This window comes from Acomys russatus, chromosome 11 (genome assembly GCF_903995435.1).
Source record: "Acomys russatus chromosome 11, mAcoRus1.1, whole genome shotgun sequence".
NCBI lineage: Eukaryota > Metazoa > Chordata > Mammalia > Rodentia > Muridae > Acomys > Acomys russatus.
In genome coordinates, this window is record NC_067147.1 from 62,706,307 (window position 1) to 62,719,573 (window position 13,267).

The 13,267-nt window shown below is 42.1% G+C and overlaps 1 protein-coding gene across 1 annotated transcript; it reads right to left on the reverse strand.

Annotated features, from left to right (window-relative positions):
• Positions 1-4,770: 4,770 nt before the first annotated feature.
• LOC127195239 (olfactory receptor 12D3-like) lies at positions 4,771-5,692 on the reverse strand. Its single transcript, XM_051152644.1, is given in 3 exon segments — positions 4,771-5,339; positions 5,342-5,635; positions 5,638-5,692. Coding segments are annotated over 3 exon segments (918 nt in total).
• Between the last annotated feature and the right edge of the window lie 7,575 nt (positions 5,693-13,267).

Below are 13,267 nucleotides of genomic sequence, written 5' to 3' on the forward strand. Positions count from 1 at the left end.
TTGCTTCCATGTGTTACTGCTGAGTTTCAAGTTGCGTACATGAATAACAGACCCTGAGCTGGGCATTTCCTTTACGCTTGCCAGTCTGCTGTGCTACACTTCTCCATATGTAGAAGTCCATTCTACGTGCACTCATATAGGCCACAAGTTGTCATAAAGAGATGTGGTAGGGGCCAACATGGCTCCATATGTTCTTTCATATCCTCTGTTTTAGTTAGGGGTTACACAGCTATGAGAAAACACCGTGACCAAAAGCAGCTCGGGGAGGAAAGGGTTTATTTCACTCACACTTCCTTATAACAGTTCATCATTGAAAGCAGTTAGGGCAGAAACTCACACAGGACGGGTAAAAGATGATACACAAGCCATGGAGCAACGCTGCTTACTGACATGTTCCTGTTGACTTGCTCGGTCAGCACCTAGGACTGGGCCATCCCCTCTCAAGCACTAAGAAAATGCTCTACAGGTTTGCCTATAGCTAGACCTTATGGAGGCATTTTCTCAATTGAAGGTCTCTCCTCTCAAATGACTCTATCTTGCATCAAGTTCACACACACACACACACACACACACACACACACACACACACACACCCCTGACCAGCCAAGTGTGGGAACCCATGTCAGAAATCCTGTGCTTAGGCTGCATGCTGTGACCTTCGAGTTGCTGACTTTTACCTCACGAGGTCTTGTGTTCTAGGCTATCCTTGGACTATTTACCTTTGAAAGAAGTAGAGAAGTCTCAACTTGGAACCACCCAGAGGATCTAGGAAGTTCTTACAGGGAACTACTCAGAGAACTAGGAAGTTCTACAGGGCGTGATTTAGGCTATTGCATTCTTGCCTGGGGGCTAGGGTGAGTGAGATAAGAATAGATCCTATTGACCTTGCCCTGTATATGTTCCTGTGAGTCGACAATAAAGAGAATCTTGATCAGAAATTTCCTGACTTGATTCGTTATTTCTCGCGTCTCTGTATCCTACTTTCAATCCCCACTCCCTCTTTCAGGTGAACCCTGATTCAGTTTTTCCCACGGGCTGGGACCCAACAGCCAAGACATCCTCAATACACAAATTTGTTTGCCAACAAACCACAGACATCTCAGTTCCTTCAGACACATGAAGTTCTAAATCCTTTAAGATGTTCACTATTGGGCCTGGAGAGCAGGCTCTGTGGTTAAAGAGTGCTGACTGCTCTTGCAGAGGTCTGTGGTTTGTTTCCCAGTACCCACATTAGGAGGTTCACACACACATTTTTCTGTTATGATAGAGTGCCTGTACATAGGTCCTGTAACTTCAGGTCACACACAACACACACACACACACACACACACACACACACACACACACACACACACACGCAATAAATGTTCAGTGTTAGAGTCTGTGGTACTCAGTGCAATCTTTAAGAATTATGATCAGCACAGACTGAGATGTAATGACTACATCACTTGCATGTGCAAACTTGGACCTGTGTGCAGACACTCCATCACAAATAACATAGGAAATGCAGGTCAGATTCATTGCTATGTGTATTGTGATCCTGGTTCCCAGCAGACAGTGGTCAGAGGAGAAGGCCCCTCTGAAGGCAGGCTCCAGAAGAGCAGTTGCACATCACTCCACTTGCTTCTTCCTTGGGATCTGCATTCAGAATTCTCAAGTTCCCTGGTGTCAGGACTAGGGTTTTCTTTATACATCCTAACGGCCCTGCTGCTTCCCTGGCCTTTCATGGGTTGTTTTCTTCCCACATTCAGAAGAAAACAGAGCTATGCTTAGGAAGTCAGTGCTATGGTGGAGGGTGGGGGGATGTGCACGGAGGAGCTCAGCCAGCTGATAATTCTTCCTTTAGCCCCACCCCCTTGGACCAGGTCTTGTGTTCCACCTCTGGCTCTTGAAGGCTGTGATGCATTTCTCACGGGGTAAAAATTTAACACCGTAGAGGATATGAAATGAAGGGAGAGTGGAGCAGAAAACAGACTCCCGGCTGGTGGCATGGGGACTCAAGCGACAGTGAGAGAATGTAACTCAAAATATCACCAATCACAATGACTGATCTGAGTTACTTTCTGATTATTTTCTCCACATCGTAAGGCCATGCTGTGTGTTATACATAGCCATGCTGAATTTGTTTGGATCTCTTATCCTCCGTATGATGTTCGCAAGAACTCCTGACTTCTCTTTCTGTAACCAGCTACAATTTGACTGTGTTCAAGTGTCTGTCTACTGTAGTACCATGTCAGAAAATAAGGAGCTCCGCCCAGGCTAGAGCACCAAACCCCATCTCAACACTGACCTACCACCCACTCCTGTCCCAGCAAATGCAGGGCTGGGAAGTCTCCATGTCCTATGAGCTTTGGCATTCCCCGAGTTGCAGCTTCTTGCTTCCCTGTGGAATGTTGCCAGGCATGGTGGTACTCGCCTTTAACCTCAGCGCTCAGGAAGCAGAGGCAGGCAGATATTTGTGAGTCTGAGAGCAGCCTGGTCTATACAGCAAGCTCTGGACCCACAAAAGCTACATAGTGAGACCTTGTTTTACAAAATAAAAAATAGTTGTAGGTATGGGTTTGCTTTTTAACTTCTGGATATAAGGTGTGGTGTATAGGATCACTGAAAGAGGCAACTATTCACAAAAACTGACAAGGAATAAAATCTGAAGATATCCAAGACCCATGTGTTTGATGTATTGAGTGTGTTGCAGATTTGATGAGAAAAGAGTAAGGCTAAAGGATGTGGCTGGACTTGGTCAGTGCTCTGTGTTCTGTGGGTTTGGATGTAGTTGTAGTGAATGTACCCATGTTTTCGTTTTGACTCCAAGTGTGGGGTGGGGAAGAGACTTGTGAGAGAGCAGGTGATGTTTATCCACTAGATGAACCACCTCATGTGGGGGCTTGGTTTTTGCCAGCTGAAAGTACAGACTCTGAGAGGATATATGCCCAAAACAGGAGGGTGGCCTTTTTTTGGTCTTGGTATTGTTTGGCTGTTCATCCCTCCACTTCAGGACGTTCCTAGAGAGACCGCTCCAAAGAACGCTTTGGGGCGCTGGGTTCTGGCTGCTGTTCTGGGCTCTGGCTGCTGCTCTGGGCTCTGGCTGCTGCTCTGGGCTCTGGCTGCTGTTCCAGGCTCCAGCAGCAACTTTGGTGGAATTGCTGGTCTGTTGAAATCCTGCCGACTACACCAGGGAAATCGCTCCAAGGAACAGAGTATAAAAAAGGTCTACTTCTCCTGTTCCAGTAAACCTCCTTTCTCTCTTATCTAGGGTATGTGGGCTGGAAAGGAGGTGTAAGAATTCTAGAACTCCAAATAAAGTAGGTTTGGAAAAGGTCGAAGCCTACATGTAGTCATCCTTACCCAGGTCACTCTCACCTCCTGTGTCCTTGACCATCAGGACAGTGAAACTGGAGGGAAAAGAGCAACTCAGATGGGAGCTGGAGGGACATTTATCTGTGCTTAAGAGAAAATACCAGAGCAGGCAAGCTGCAAATTTCACATCTGCAAGGAAGGAAGGAAGGAAGGAAGGCAGAACAAAGAGAAGCAAAGAAACAAAAGCCATGTTGCTTGCAATAAGGCAGCCCAAATGTCATAGTTACAGAGTTGACAAGCATACTTAGGCTCTGGACAGTATTCAAATGAAAAAGGCTGAAGAGAAGAAAAATAAATGGTTACGCCTTTTTTTAATGAGGAGTCAGAAAGGTGGCAGACCCAGCCCACTCTCATGGAGGACTAGCCTAGGCTTAAGGAACTATACTAGTGGACATGAATTCTGGAAGAGAAAAACACATTATCATAAGAGAAAACCCCTTCTTAGGGTTAGACCCCAGCCACGTTCTTAACCAGCCACAGTAGACTAGCCATTAAGGAAGGAAAGTAGGGCGTGTCTTTACCCGAGTAGATTCCATTCTTACACCTGCTGCCTCTGTATGCCTGGCATGTGTCATTTCACATTAATCTCCAGCTCTGTCTATGTCCTTATAATGATACGTTTCTTCCTCCTTTCCATTGAATAGCTTTCCTTTGTTTAGAGAAAGACTCACAGAACTCATAAAAGTGTTACACTTATTATTTTAGTTTATCATAGATAAGGATACACATTAGAGCTGGTGGAAAGGACACAGAGAAACTTCTGTGAGGTTCTCAAGGTGCACAACCCTTCCAATCACCAATGTTCGAGCATTGGACCTCACCTTGGTATTGAGTTTCTACTGAGACTTCTTTACATAGCTTCATTTAGACTTTGGCCTCATAGATGAACTTAACTTTTAATCTCCCTCACTAAAGAATCTAGCTGCTGTCACCAAGTCCCAATCCCCAGATTATTCATATAATCTTTCTGTAATAACTAACCGCCCATCTGAGGTTGCTTGGAGCCTACCTTAAAGCCCGTTGTGAACCTAGTGACTCATGAGTTACTAAAACACTTAAGGTTTTTGAAGCTCTATTCCAAGAGCCCAGGGCAAAGACCAGACAAGTTATCTAATATATCAAAAATCTCGTCTCATCTCTCAGTCAGTTCTGCCTTCTTTCATATTTCCACAGTACTCAATTACCCTGGTATATGTACTGTGGATATTATGAAACCCCTTTGACACACTAAAATACATATTTTAAAATACTATTGAGCTGTTTTTTCTTATTTCCCATGTGACTAGAACTTCCTGTCTTGCCTGAAATGTTCATAACTCCTGAGATAGAGGGAAAATCAAGTTAACACATCACTATTAGATTGAAGTCCTTTCATGTACATAAGATAGAGTCTCATTGGCATCTTCTATACAGCTAATTGCCTTTAAACAACTTCTTCCCAAAGATCTTTTTCAGAGCCAACATCACCTCTTTGTTTCTAAGAGTATATATCAGTGGGTTCAGCACTGGGGTAACCGCGCTATAGATGATAGCCACCATCCGATCCTCACTCATGGAGGAGGCTGACGCTGTAGCAGGGCGGATGTATGTGAAGCCAACCGGCCCATAAAAAAGACAAACCACCACAAAGTGGGAAGTGCAAGTGGACAGAGCCTTCTTAAGCATTCTGCAGGACTGGTTCTTGAGCAGAAGAAAGGCAATGATGTAGAAATAGGAAAGGAGTGTGAGGAGGAAGGCACCCATAGATATACTGCCTGTAACAATGGAAAGAAGGCGCTGGTTTAGCGCTGTGTTGCCACAGGCCACTTCTAAGAGGGGCTTGACATCACAGAAAAAGTGACTGAGTTTGTGAGAATGGCAAAAGTTCAAATGAGCAGTCACAACAGAATGCATCAGAGCGTAGAGGAAGCTGGTGAGCCAGGCCATGGCTGCCAACAGGATGCACAACTGAGGACTCATGAGAGCAGAGTAGTGGAGTGGGTGGCCACAAAACGGTCAAAGGCCATCACAGCCAGCAAGATGGCCTCCGTGCTTCCCAGAAAGTGGAAGAAACGTAGCTGAGTGATGCAGCCTAGGAAAGATATGGTCCTGTGCCTGGAGAGAAGGTTAATGAGAACCTTGGGAAGAGTCACCGAAGAGTAACAAATGTCCAGGCAGGAAAGGTTTCCTAGGAAGAAGTACATAGGGGAGTGGAGTCTTCTCTCCAAAGTGATGGTCATTAATATCACTCCGTTTCCAACCAAACTCAGCAAGTAAATGGTTAAAAACACCACAAAAAGATAGGCTGCAGCTCCTGAACACTGGTCAGGCCAAGCACTGAAGAGGCATTCTCCATCACTAAAGGAAAACATAAAGAAAACCATGGGTTGTGTTTCCTGAATTTAAAACATTACTCTGTAGCAGTTAAGTGAAGACTGAGCTGACTCTATGGAGGAGCCTAGGGTGAGCTCCTGTGTCTTTATTTCATGGGCTCGTTTACTTACAGTGGAGTTAGGGATGAATTCTGCACTGGTGAGATGGTGTCCGACTAATAAGTGAATCGTGTTAGGACTAAACCAGATTAATAAGGGTGCTTTTTACAGGATCTTACCATAACCTCATACACAGCACTAGGATCAAGGGTTGCACCTGTTGAAAGCACACAGACTAAGGAGTAATTGTTTGCCTTCTGTTTCAGGCCCTGAGAATCTGTGGCCTAGTGAGAATTGCTTTACTTCTCCTGAACCCAGTCAACACGGAATCCTTACATCTTCCTTGGCCACCTGCGTCTTTCATGAGACAAAAAGGGGATTGTAGGTTCGAGGTCACCATAGGCTACAATGTGAGACCGTGTCTCAACAGAAGGAGAAAGAGAAATAAACAGGAGAAGACAACAGAAAGTATGTGGGGGGAGGGAGAGCGGGGGAGGGAGGGAGAGTGGGGGAGGGAGGGGGAGAGGGAGAGAGGGGGAGGGCGGAAGGAGAAGGGGAGGGAGGGAGAGCTTACTAACTTCAAATATCTTGTGAGTAAAGTAAAAGGAGAGTGATTTGCATCACAGGATTGCAGCACAGCTCTGAGTATAGCTAAGAAAACCTCAAAATACTGAGGGGTCTACCAATATGACAACACCCCATTTTCAGTCCAGGAAAGAACCTCACATTGAGATTTTTCTTGAGAGGAGGGGAGCTGGCAGGAAAAAGACAAGATACAACATAAACACTGAGGGTGAAGAAAAGAAGCACAGAGTGAGAACTAAGGGTACTGCTATTTGAGGGGGAAAAAATCAACAACAGACTTGACAGAAGGAACACCCTTGGGCTGTGCTGAGGGACTGGGGAAAGAAAATGGTCTATTTTCCACTACCACTCACAGGAAAAGTCTCTTCTAGCTAGTGGTCCAGAATATCAGAATTCAATACAGACTCCCAGTAAATAGCTTTTAGAGTTAAAAAAAATGAGGAATATGTAGTCAAATCTACAATCAGATGTTTTAACATACTTCTCTATACAACCAGCCAAAAAGTATGTAAGACTATGAACATCTGAACATCATAACAATTTGGTTAACACGTGTAAAGCACTGAACAAAGGAATTCATAATATTGTTGTCCCAGCCTCAAACTCAGCCATCTTGCTTCCATCGCTCATCCCAAGCTTGTGAAGCAGATTTGAAGCTACATGGCCAAGGGTCACAGGCCCAGCCAACTAAAGCCCAAGGTTCAAACCAAGTCTGAGGCCGCAGCTCCAGCTAAGGCCCAGGCTTCAGCCCCAACTCAGGCTCCCAAAAGTGCCCAGGCCCCTGTGAAGGCCCCATAGAAAAGACATCTGCCAATGCAAAGACAGATGGACAGGTGTGACACACCTACCTACACACTATTTACAGATGACCAGTGTCCTATGCTGTTTCTATAAGTAAACCCAAGGCAAGGTCTGTCTTTTTAAAAGGAGAGGAGGAGAGGGAGAGAGAGAAAATTATTTTTCATATTTGCTTCTGATGTTAACTAATCTGAATATGCCATGCCAGACAACAAAATGTCAAAACAACTATTGCTCTGTTGCTGAGGTCACTTACATAATCCAGGGCATAGGTTGTTTGTGTTCTGGTGTGTTATTTTCATCTACTGTGATGTTTTTTAAGTTTAGCATCACAGCCAGGGGAATCTTATGGATAAGTTGTAGACGCTAACTATTATAAAAGGTAAATACAAGGTTTGTTTAAAAACACTTAACAGGCAATATTAAGCTGTTAGTGAACCCACTAAATGCACAAAGGGAGGAAAAATTAATAGGTGTTGTTCTGGATGCCAGTGTTACAGTATTGTAAAGATAAAAAACATTTTTGTTTCTTTCTAGAACTTGCATTTAAGTTGCAGTTGTATAGTAAGATGCAGCACACCAAATTAAGATACATTCTATTCATAACAACAGAGCAGGGATGGGCAACAGTGTGTGCGTGTGTGTGCGTGCGCGTGTGTGTGCGTGTGTGCGTGTGTGTGTGCGTGTGTGTGTGTGTGTGCGCGCGTGTGTGTGTAGTGTGTCTTCACATGAAGTAGTCAGAAAACACAGAATTTAGGACAAAGACCTAGAAGAGATGATGGAATTATCCGTGTAGATTTATCAAGTGTAAGAATATTCACCCCCGTGGAGAACTGATACTGACTTGGAGCTCAGTGTGGTTGAGACAAGAAGTTGAAGGGCGGAGAGGGATGCGGAAGGAAAGAGGTGTTGGGTCTTCTAGGTCATCACAGTGCTGTGGTGAAGAAGACTAATGTGGGTCTGTACGTAGGAGAGTACGTGACTGTAGAATTAGTGAACTTTCTACTTTATACCTTTCGGGTTATTGCTCTTGAGAGAAAGAGGTATGCAGAAATAATCTCTCTTTCATAGATTGCACAGTATAGAGCATGACTCACTCCGAATCTCAATGTTCTTGAATGGGATAAGTGGACTAAAATTTGTGTACACTCAACCCACTTCTCCATTTTAACACTCTAGTCTTGCACAGTGTCCTCCTTCTTGTTTTAAACAAATGATTTTATATTTTGAATATATTTTATGTTAATATTTGACAAAATTAAAAAATGTTCTAAAAGGAATACATTCCCTGTACCCTAGTCCACTTGCCATCCAGGCCCCTTTACTGAGATCGTGACTGGTAGTGGTTGCTCCTGGTGTGTTCAGAGGGACTGTCCACCCACAAATAAGATCCAGTGAGAAATCTCAGCACATTGATCACCTCGTACTGGGTCTTGATTTTGTGGTTCAACAAAGCATCCTGGAATTCTGAACGTATACCCTTATGTTTGTGTCTCCATGTATGCATATCTAAAAGCAGGTGTGGTTTTTAAATTTTTCTGAGTTTATCTGGCAGTTAAGTCTTATTTTGAGCATATTTATATATGCATATGTACTTAAATTCTAATACTATTTTATTTTATAAATGTAATAATTTAGTCATGGTTTTGGGTATTTAGGTTATTTTCATTCACTTGTGTTTAAAATGGCCAAATGAACATAATGGTATAATATGTAATCTTCAACATGTTGAGGAACTTGTCCAGGTGAGTTGTAATTAAAATGCATGCAATTGAAAACTGTCAATGCTAATAAAATCGGCAATTTATCTTTATATAAATAGTACAAAATTCCATCATGACAAATTCCTATTTATCCTCAAAGAAATATAATTTTTCTGTTAACATGTTGATGCTGCCAAAAATATGAACTACAGTCCTAACCGTAATCTTTGCAACATGCCGTTATGGCTAAACAATGCAAGAATGCTGTGTAACAAATATGACAGAGGGCACGGCCAGATTATTAAACCGTTGCAATTCACCAGTCCAGTGATCACCCAGCTGTCCTTGCACTCATCCATTCTGTGTCTGTCTTTACTTCTTCATAATTTCATTGTGTGTCCCTAAATTTAGTACTCCATGGAAAATACAGAATAGTGTGCTCACCACGGGGCCAGTCATTATTCCCTTTTATGTCCGCAGCCACACCGCTGCCCCTCTTACCCCTCATTCCACAATGTTGGAAACGTCTTATCTGTTCTCAGCTTCTAAAAATACTCTATACAAGCACTAACCCTGAGTGTAAATCCTCCTGGGGGAGGCTAAAGCTAGACATATTCCCCAGGTATTTGGATTGTTCGTGCCTTCCTCTAGTGGGTTTTGGCTTTAAAAGACAGAGTTTCACTATGTAACCCAGACTGGCCTGGAGCTCATAGCAATCCTCCTGTCTCAGCCTCTCAAGTGCTGGGATTGCAAGTATGAGGCACCACATCCAGTTTGTTCATTCCTGGTATTGCAGAATTGTTTTCTCTAACTTATAATACAATTTGATGTGCTATTCAGTCACTAAAGGACTTTTATTATATTTTGAGTTTTTATATATATATATATATATATATATATATATATATATAATTTATTCACATTACATCCGGATTGTAATCCCCTCGCTCTTATCTTCCTGTTCCCACCCTCCCTCCTTCTTCTGCTCTATTCCCCTCCCCTAGACCTCTGATGGGGGGGCACCTCCTCCCCTACCCTCTGACCACAGCCTACCAGGTCTCCTCTAATAGCCTGCATCCCCCTCCTCTGCTGTTCCCACTGCTAAGGGTCAGTGAACAAATCAAGGGCACCAGAGCTCTTGTCAGAGGCAGTCCCCGCTCTCCCTGCACTTCCCCGCTTGGAGAATGAGCTGTCCATCGGCTATATCTGAACAGGGGGTCTAGATTCTCTGCTTGTAATGCCCTCGGTTGGTGCATCAGTTTGTTCAGGGCCCCTGGGTCCAGATCTACCAGCTTTGAGTTTTTGTTTTTTTTATAAATGACTATTCTATAAACATTACTGTATAAGATTTTCATTTTACTGAGGGAAAGGCTAAGGTTTTTAAGGGGATACAGTGCAACTGCAACTGTAAATTCTTATTAGCAAATGCATGATATTGTGTTTGTTAATGCTTCATTGATTTGTTTTCTACATTTTTAACATTGGTTGTACCAGCAAATAGACTGCCTTTTGAGTTGGTAACATATGTCTGATCAACACAGGCAGCAGAGATGCCTGCCATTGGCACGGGCCTAGGAGATCATATTTACCTTTTATAAGAGTTTGCATCATCTTCTTTGAGGCAGGCTGGGTGTTGCCAAGACTTAACTTGTCTTGTTGTCAGAGAACCTTTAGAATAATAAAAACATCTTTAAATGCCATATTCTGTAGGTCTCTGAGGCTTTTGAAGACCATATGTAACTATTTTACCTTCTGTACCTATAGAATTATATCTATCTGTTAGACCCAGGATATATATTATTGTGATAAAATTAGACTAATATTTGACATCAATATACAAAATTCTATACCAGTGAATTAAAAGTAACCTTATTTGTGAGTAACAATTAAGGCCTTGAGATGAGGAGTAGATTCAATAATCTACCTTTTGTTCTATCCTCCCTCTATATTTCTATATCACCCTTTCTTTCTTTTCAGCTCCTATCTCCTACCTACAAAAGAAAGATAAAGGAAAAAAGAGATGTTCCTGAGTCCAACCTAGTTTTCTTTCTGTATAAAACCAATAATAACAGCCTGCCTCAAAGAAGATGGTGAGCATCAGAGAATCTCTTTATGGAGTTGGCTTCAAATGTGGCAAACAAGCCACTGGGGAAAATGTCCTCATTTCTGCCACAGACAGAATTCTGTCTAAAAATGGGCAAACTTAGATTCAGGCAGAGTCAAGCTTGTATCCAAGCTTGCCTATTTTTAGGCAGAATTTTGTCTGTTGCAGAAATGAGGACATTTTGTCCAGTGCCTGGTTTTTCACATTTGAAACTAACTCCATAAGGAGGTTCTTTGATGCTCGTCATCTTATTCGAGGCAGGATGGGTGTTGTCAGGAGCTAACCTGTCTCTTGTAAATGAATCTTTAAAACAATAAAAATATCTTTAAATGCCATATTATGTGTGTCTCTGAGGTTTTTGAAGACCTTATATATTTTACCTTGTCTTTCTATAGAATCATATCTATCTGTTACATCTAGGATATATATTTTTGTTATAAAAGTAGAATAGTAATTGATTTGACCATGATTTGATCAACTATTTGAGGACTAGAGGAGGGAGGGAGAGGGGATGAGGGAGGGAGGACGGATTGGGAGGGGATGAGGGAAGGTGATACAATCGGGATGTGGACAATTCAGCCTGCAGAACAAGCAGGCAGCTTGTATTGATAATCCCACTACATGGGAATAGCTCTGAGACTGGCTGAGACATGAATGTCTAGGCAGGGATCCTTGTTGGCTACAGAACCCCTGTGAATTATTGTTAGATGCCATTCCTCGTAGGGCATGAAGATTTGCAGATGTCTTTTTTTCTGTTCATACAAAGAGCAGAGAACCAGCCTTAATTGTTCTGTGCATCACACACACCTTATATGTTTATAAATGTAGGACTGTATAAAGCTTGTGAGAAACTATGTTTTCAGAACAAAAGAACCAGACTTTGAAGCTGGATCAGACCTGACAGGATTCATTCCTCTCAGCATGCTGGACGCTGGCATCCTGCATCCTTCATGTTCCAGCCCCAGGCACCTGAGCTGCTGTTCTCCATCAGAACAGGACAACTCCCAAGACAGCTTCAGAGAAAGTTTCTGTTCCCAATTGGTCCAGCATTTCAGACTGTCATACAAAGGACTCCTATTAAGCCTAGAAGTTATCAACATTTAGAAACTGGGCCACAAATGCTATTCCTAGCTTGTTTAATCATTTTTCCCAATTTTATTTGGCCCCCTACAAAGGTATTATTTGTCCCAAATAAGCCAGAAGAAACCTTAAGAGAATGACACTCTATTTCCTTTAAGGGGGTTGGGTAGGTTTTTGGTTGCTTTCTTGGGTGATATTTATTTTCATTGGGAGTTGGTTATAAGTTATTATTGGTCTTATTTAGAGAGAAAACAAGGTTGGGCTCAGTGATGTCTCTTATTTCCTTTATCTTTCATTCTTAGGTTTGGAGATAGGGGTTGAAAAGAAAGAAGGGAGAATATAGAAATATATAGCAATGATAGGACAAAAAAAAAAGATTAATGAATCTACTCAACTTAATGCCTTAATTGTTACTCACAAGGTTATTTTTAATTCATTGGATAGAATTTTTATACGGATGGAAAATAAGTTTAATTTGAGATACATTGGATAGAATTTTTATATGGATGGAAATAAGTTTAATTTGAGATACATTGGATAGAATTTTTATATGGATGGAAAATAAGTTTAATTTGAGATACATTGGTATAGAATCCAAGTTTAAGATTATTCTTCACACACATCATGTGTGTTTCTACTCTAGTAGGAGGCATTGTGTCCACACAGCTCAAGTTAATACAAGGCTTTCTTCCAGTGCTTCAAAGGTGCCATTGCAGGCTGTTTAAGATGAGCAAGTTAGAGCAGCAGTTCTTAACCTGTGGGTTGTGACCCCTTTGAGGTCCAACAACCCTTTCGCAGGGGTCACCTAAGACCATTGGAAAACACAGATATTTATATTATAATTCATAGCAATAGCAAGATCACAGCTATGAAGTGTTAGTAAAAATGATTCTGTGGGTGGGGGGGGGTCATCTCAACATAAGAAATTATATTAAAAGGTCACAGTATTAGGAAGGTTGAATACCACTATTTTAGAATGACAGCAAGTATCCAAGTATTTGAAATAGTGTCTCAATTAAATACAAATGTTGAAGCTTTCACATATTAATCTGAAAATAGTCTTCTCACGTGGTCTCAGAGCAAAAGTGTTTATTGACCATTACATGTGTGGGCTCAGTGTAGCATGTGCATGTGCATGTGCATGAATGTGCAAATACCAGAAGCAAATAATAAATAATGGCGTTATGCATGTTACAATTCACTCAGGGTTTATATACTTTAAAATTTAT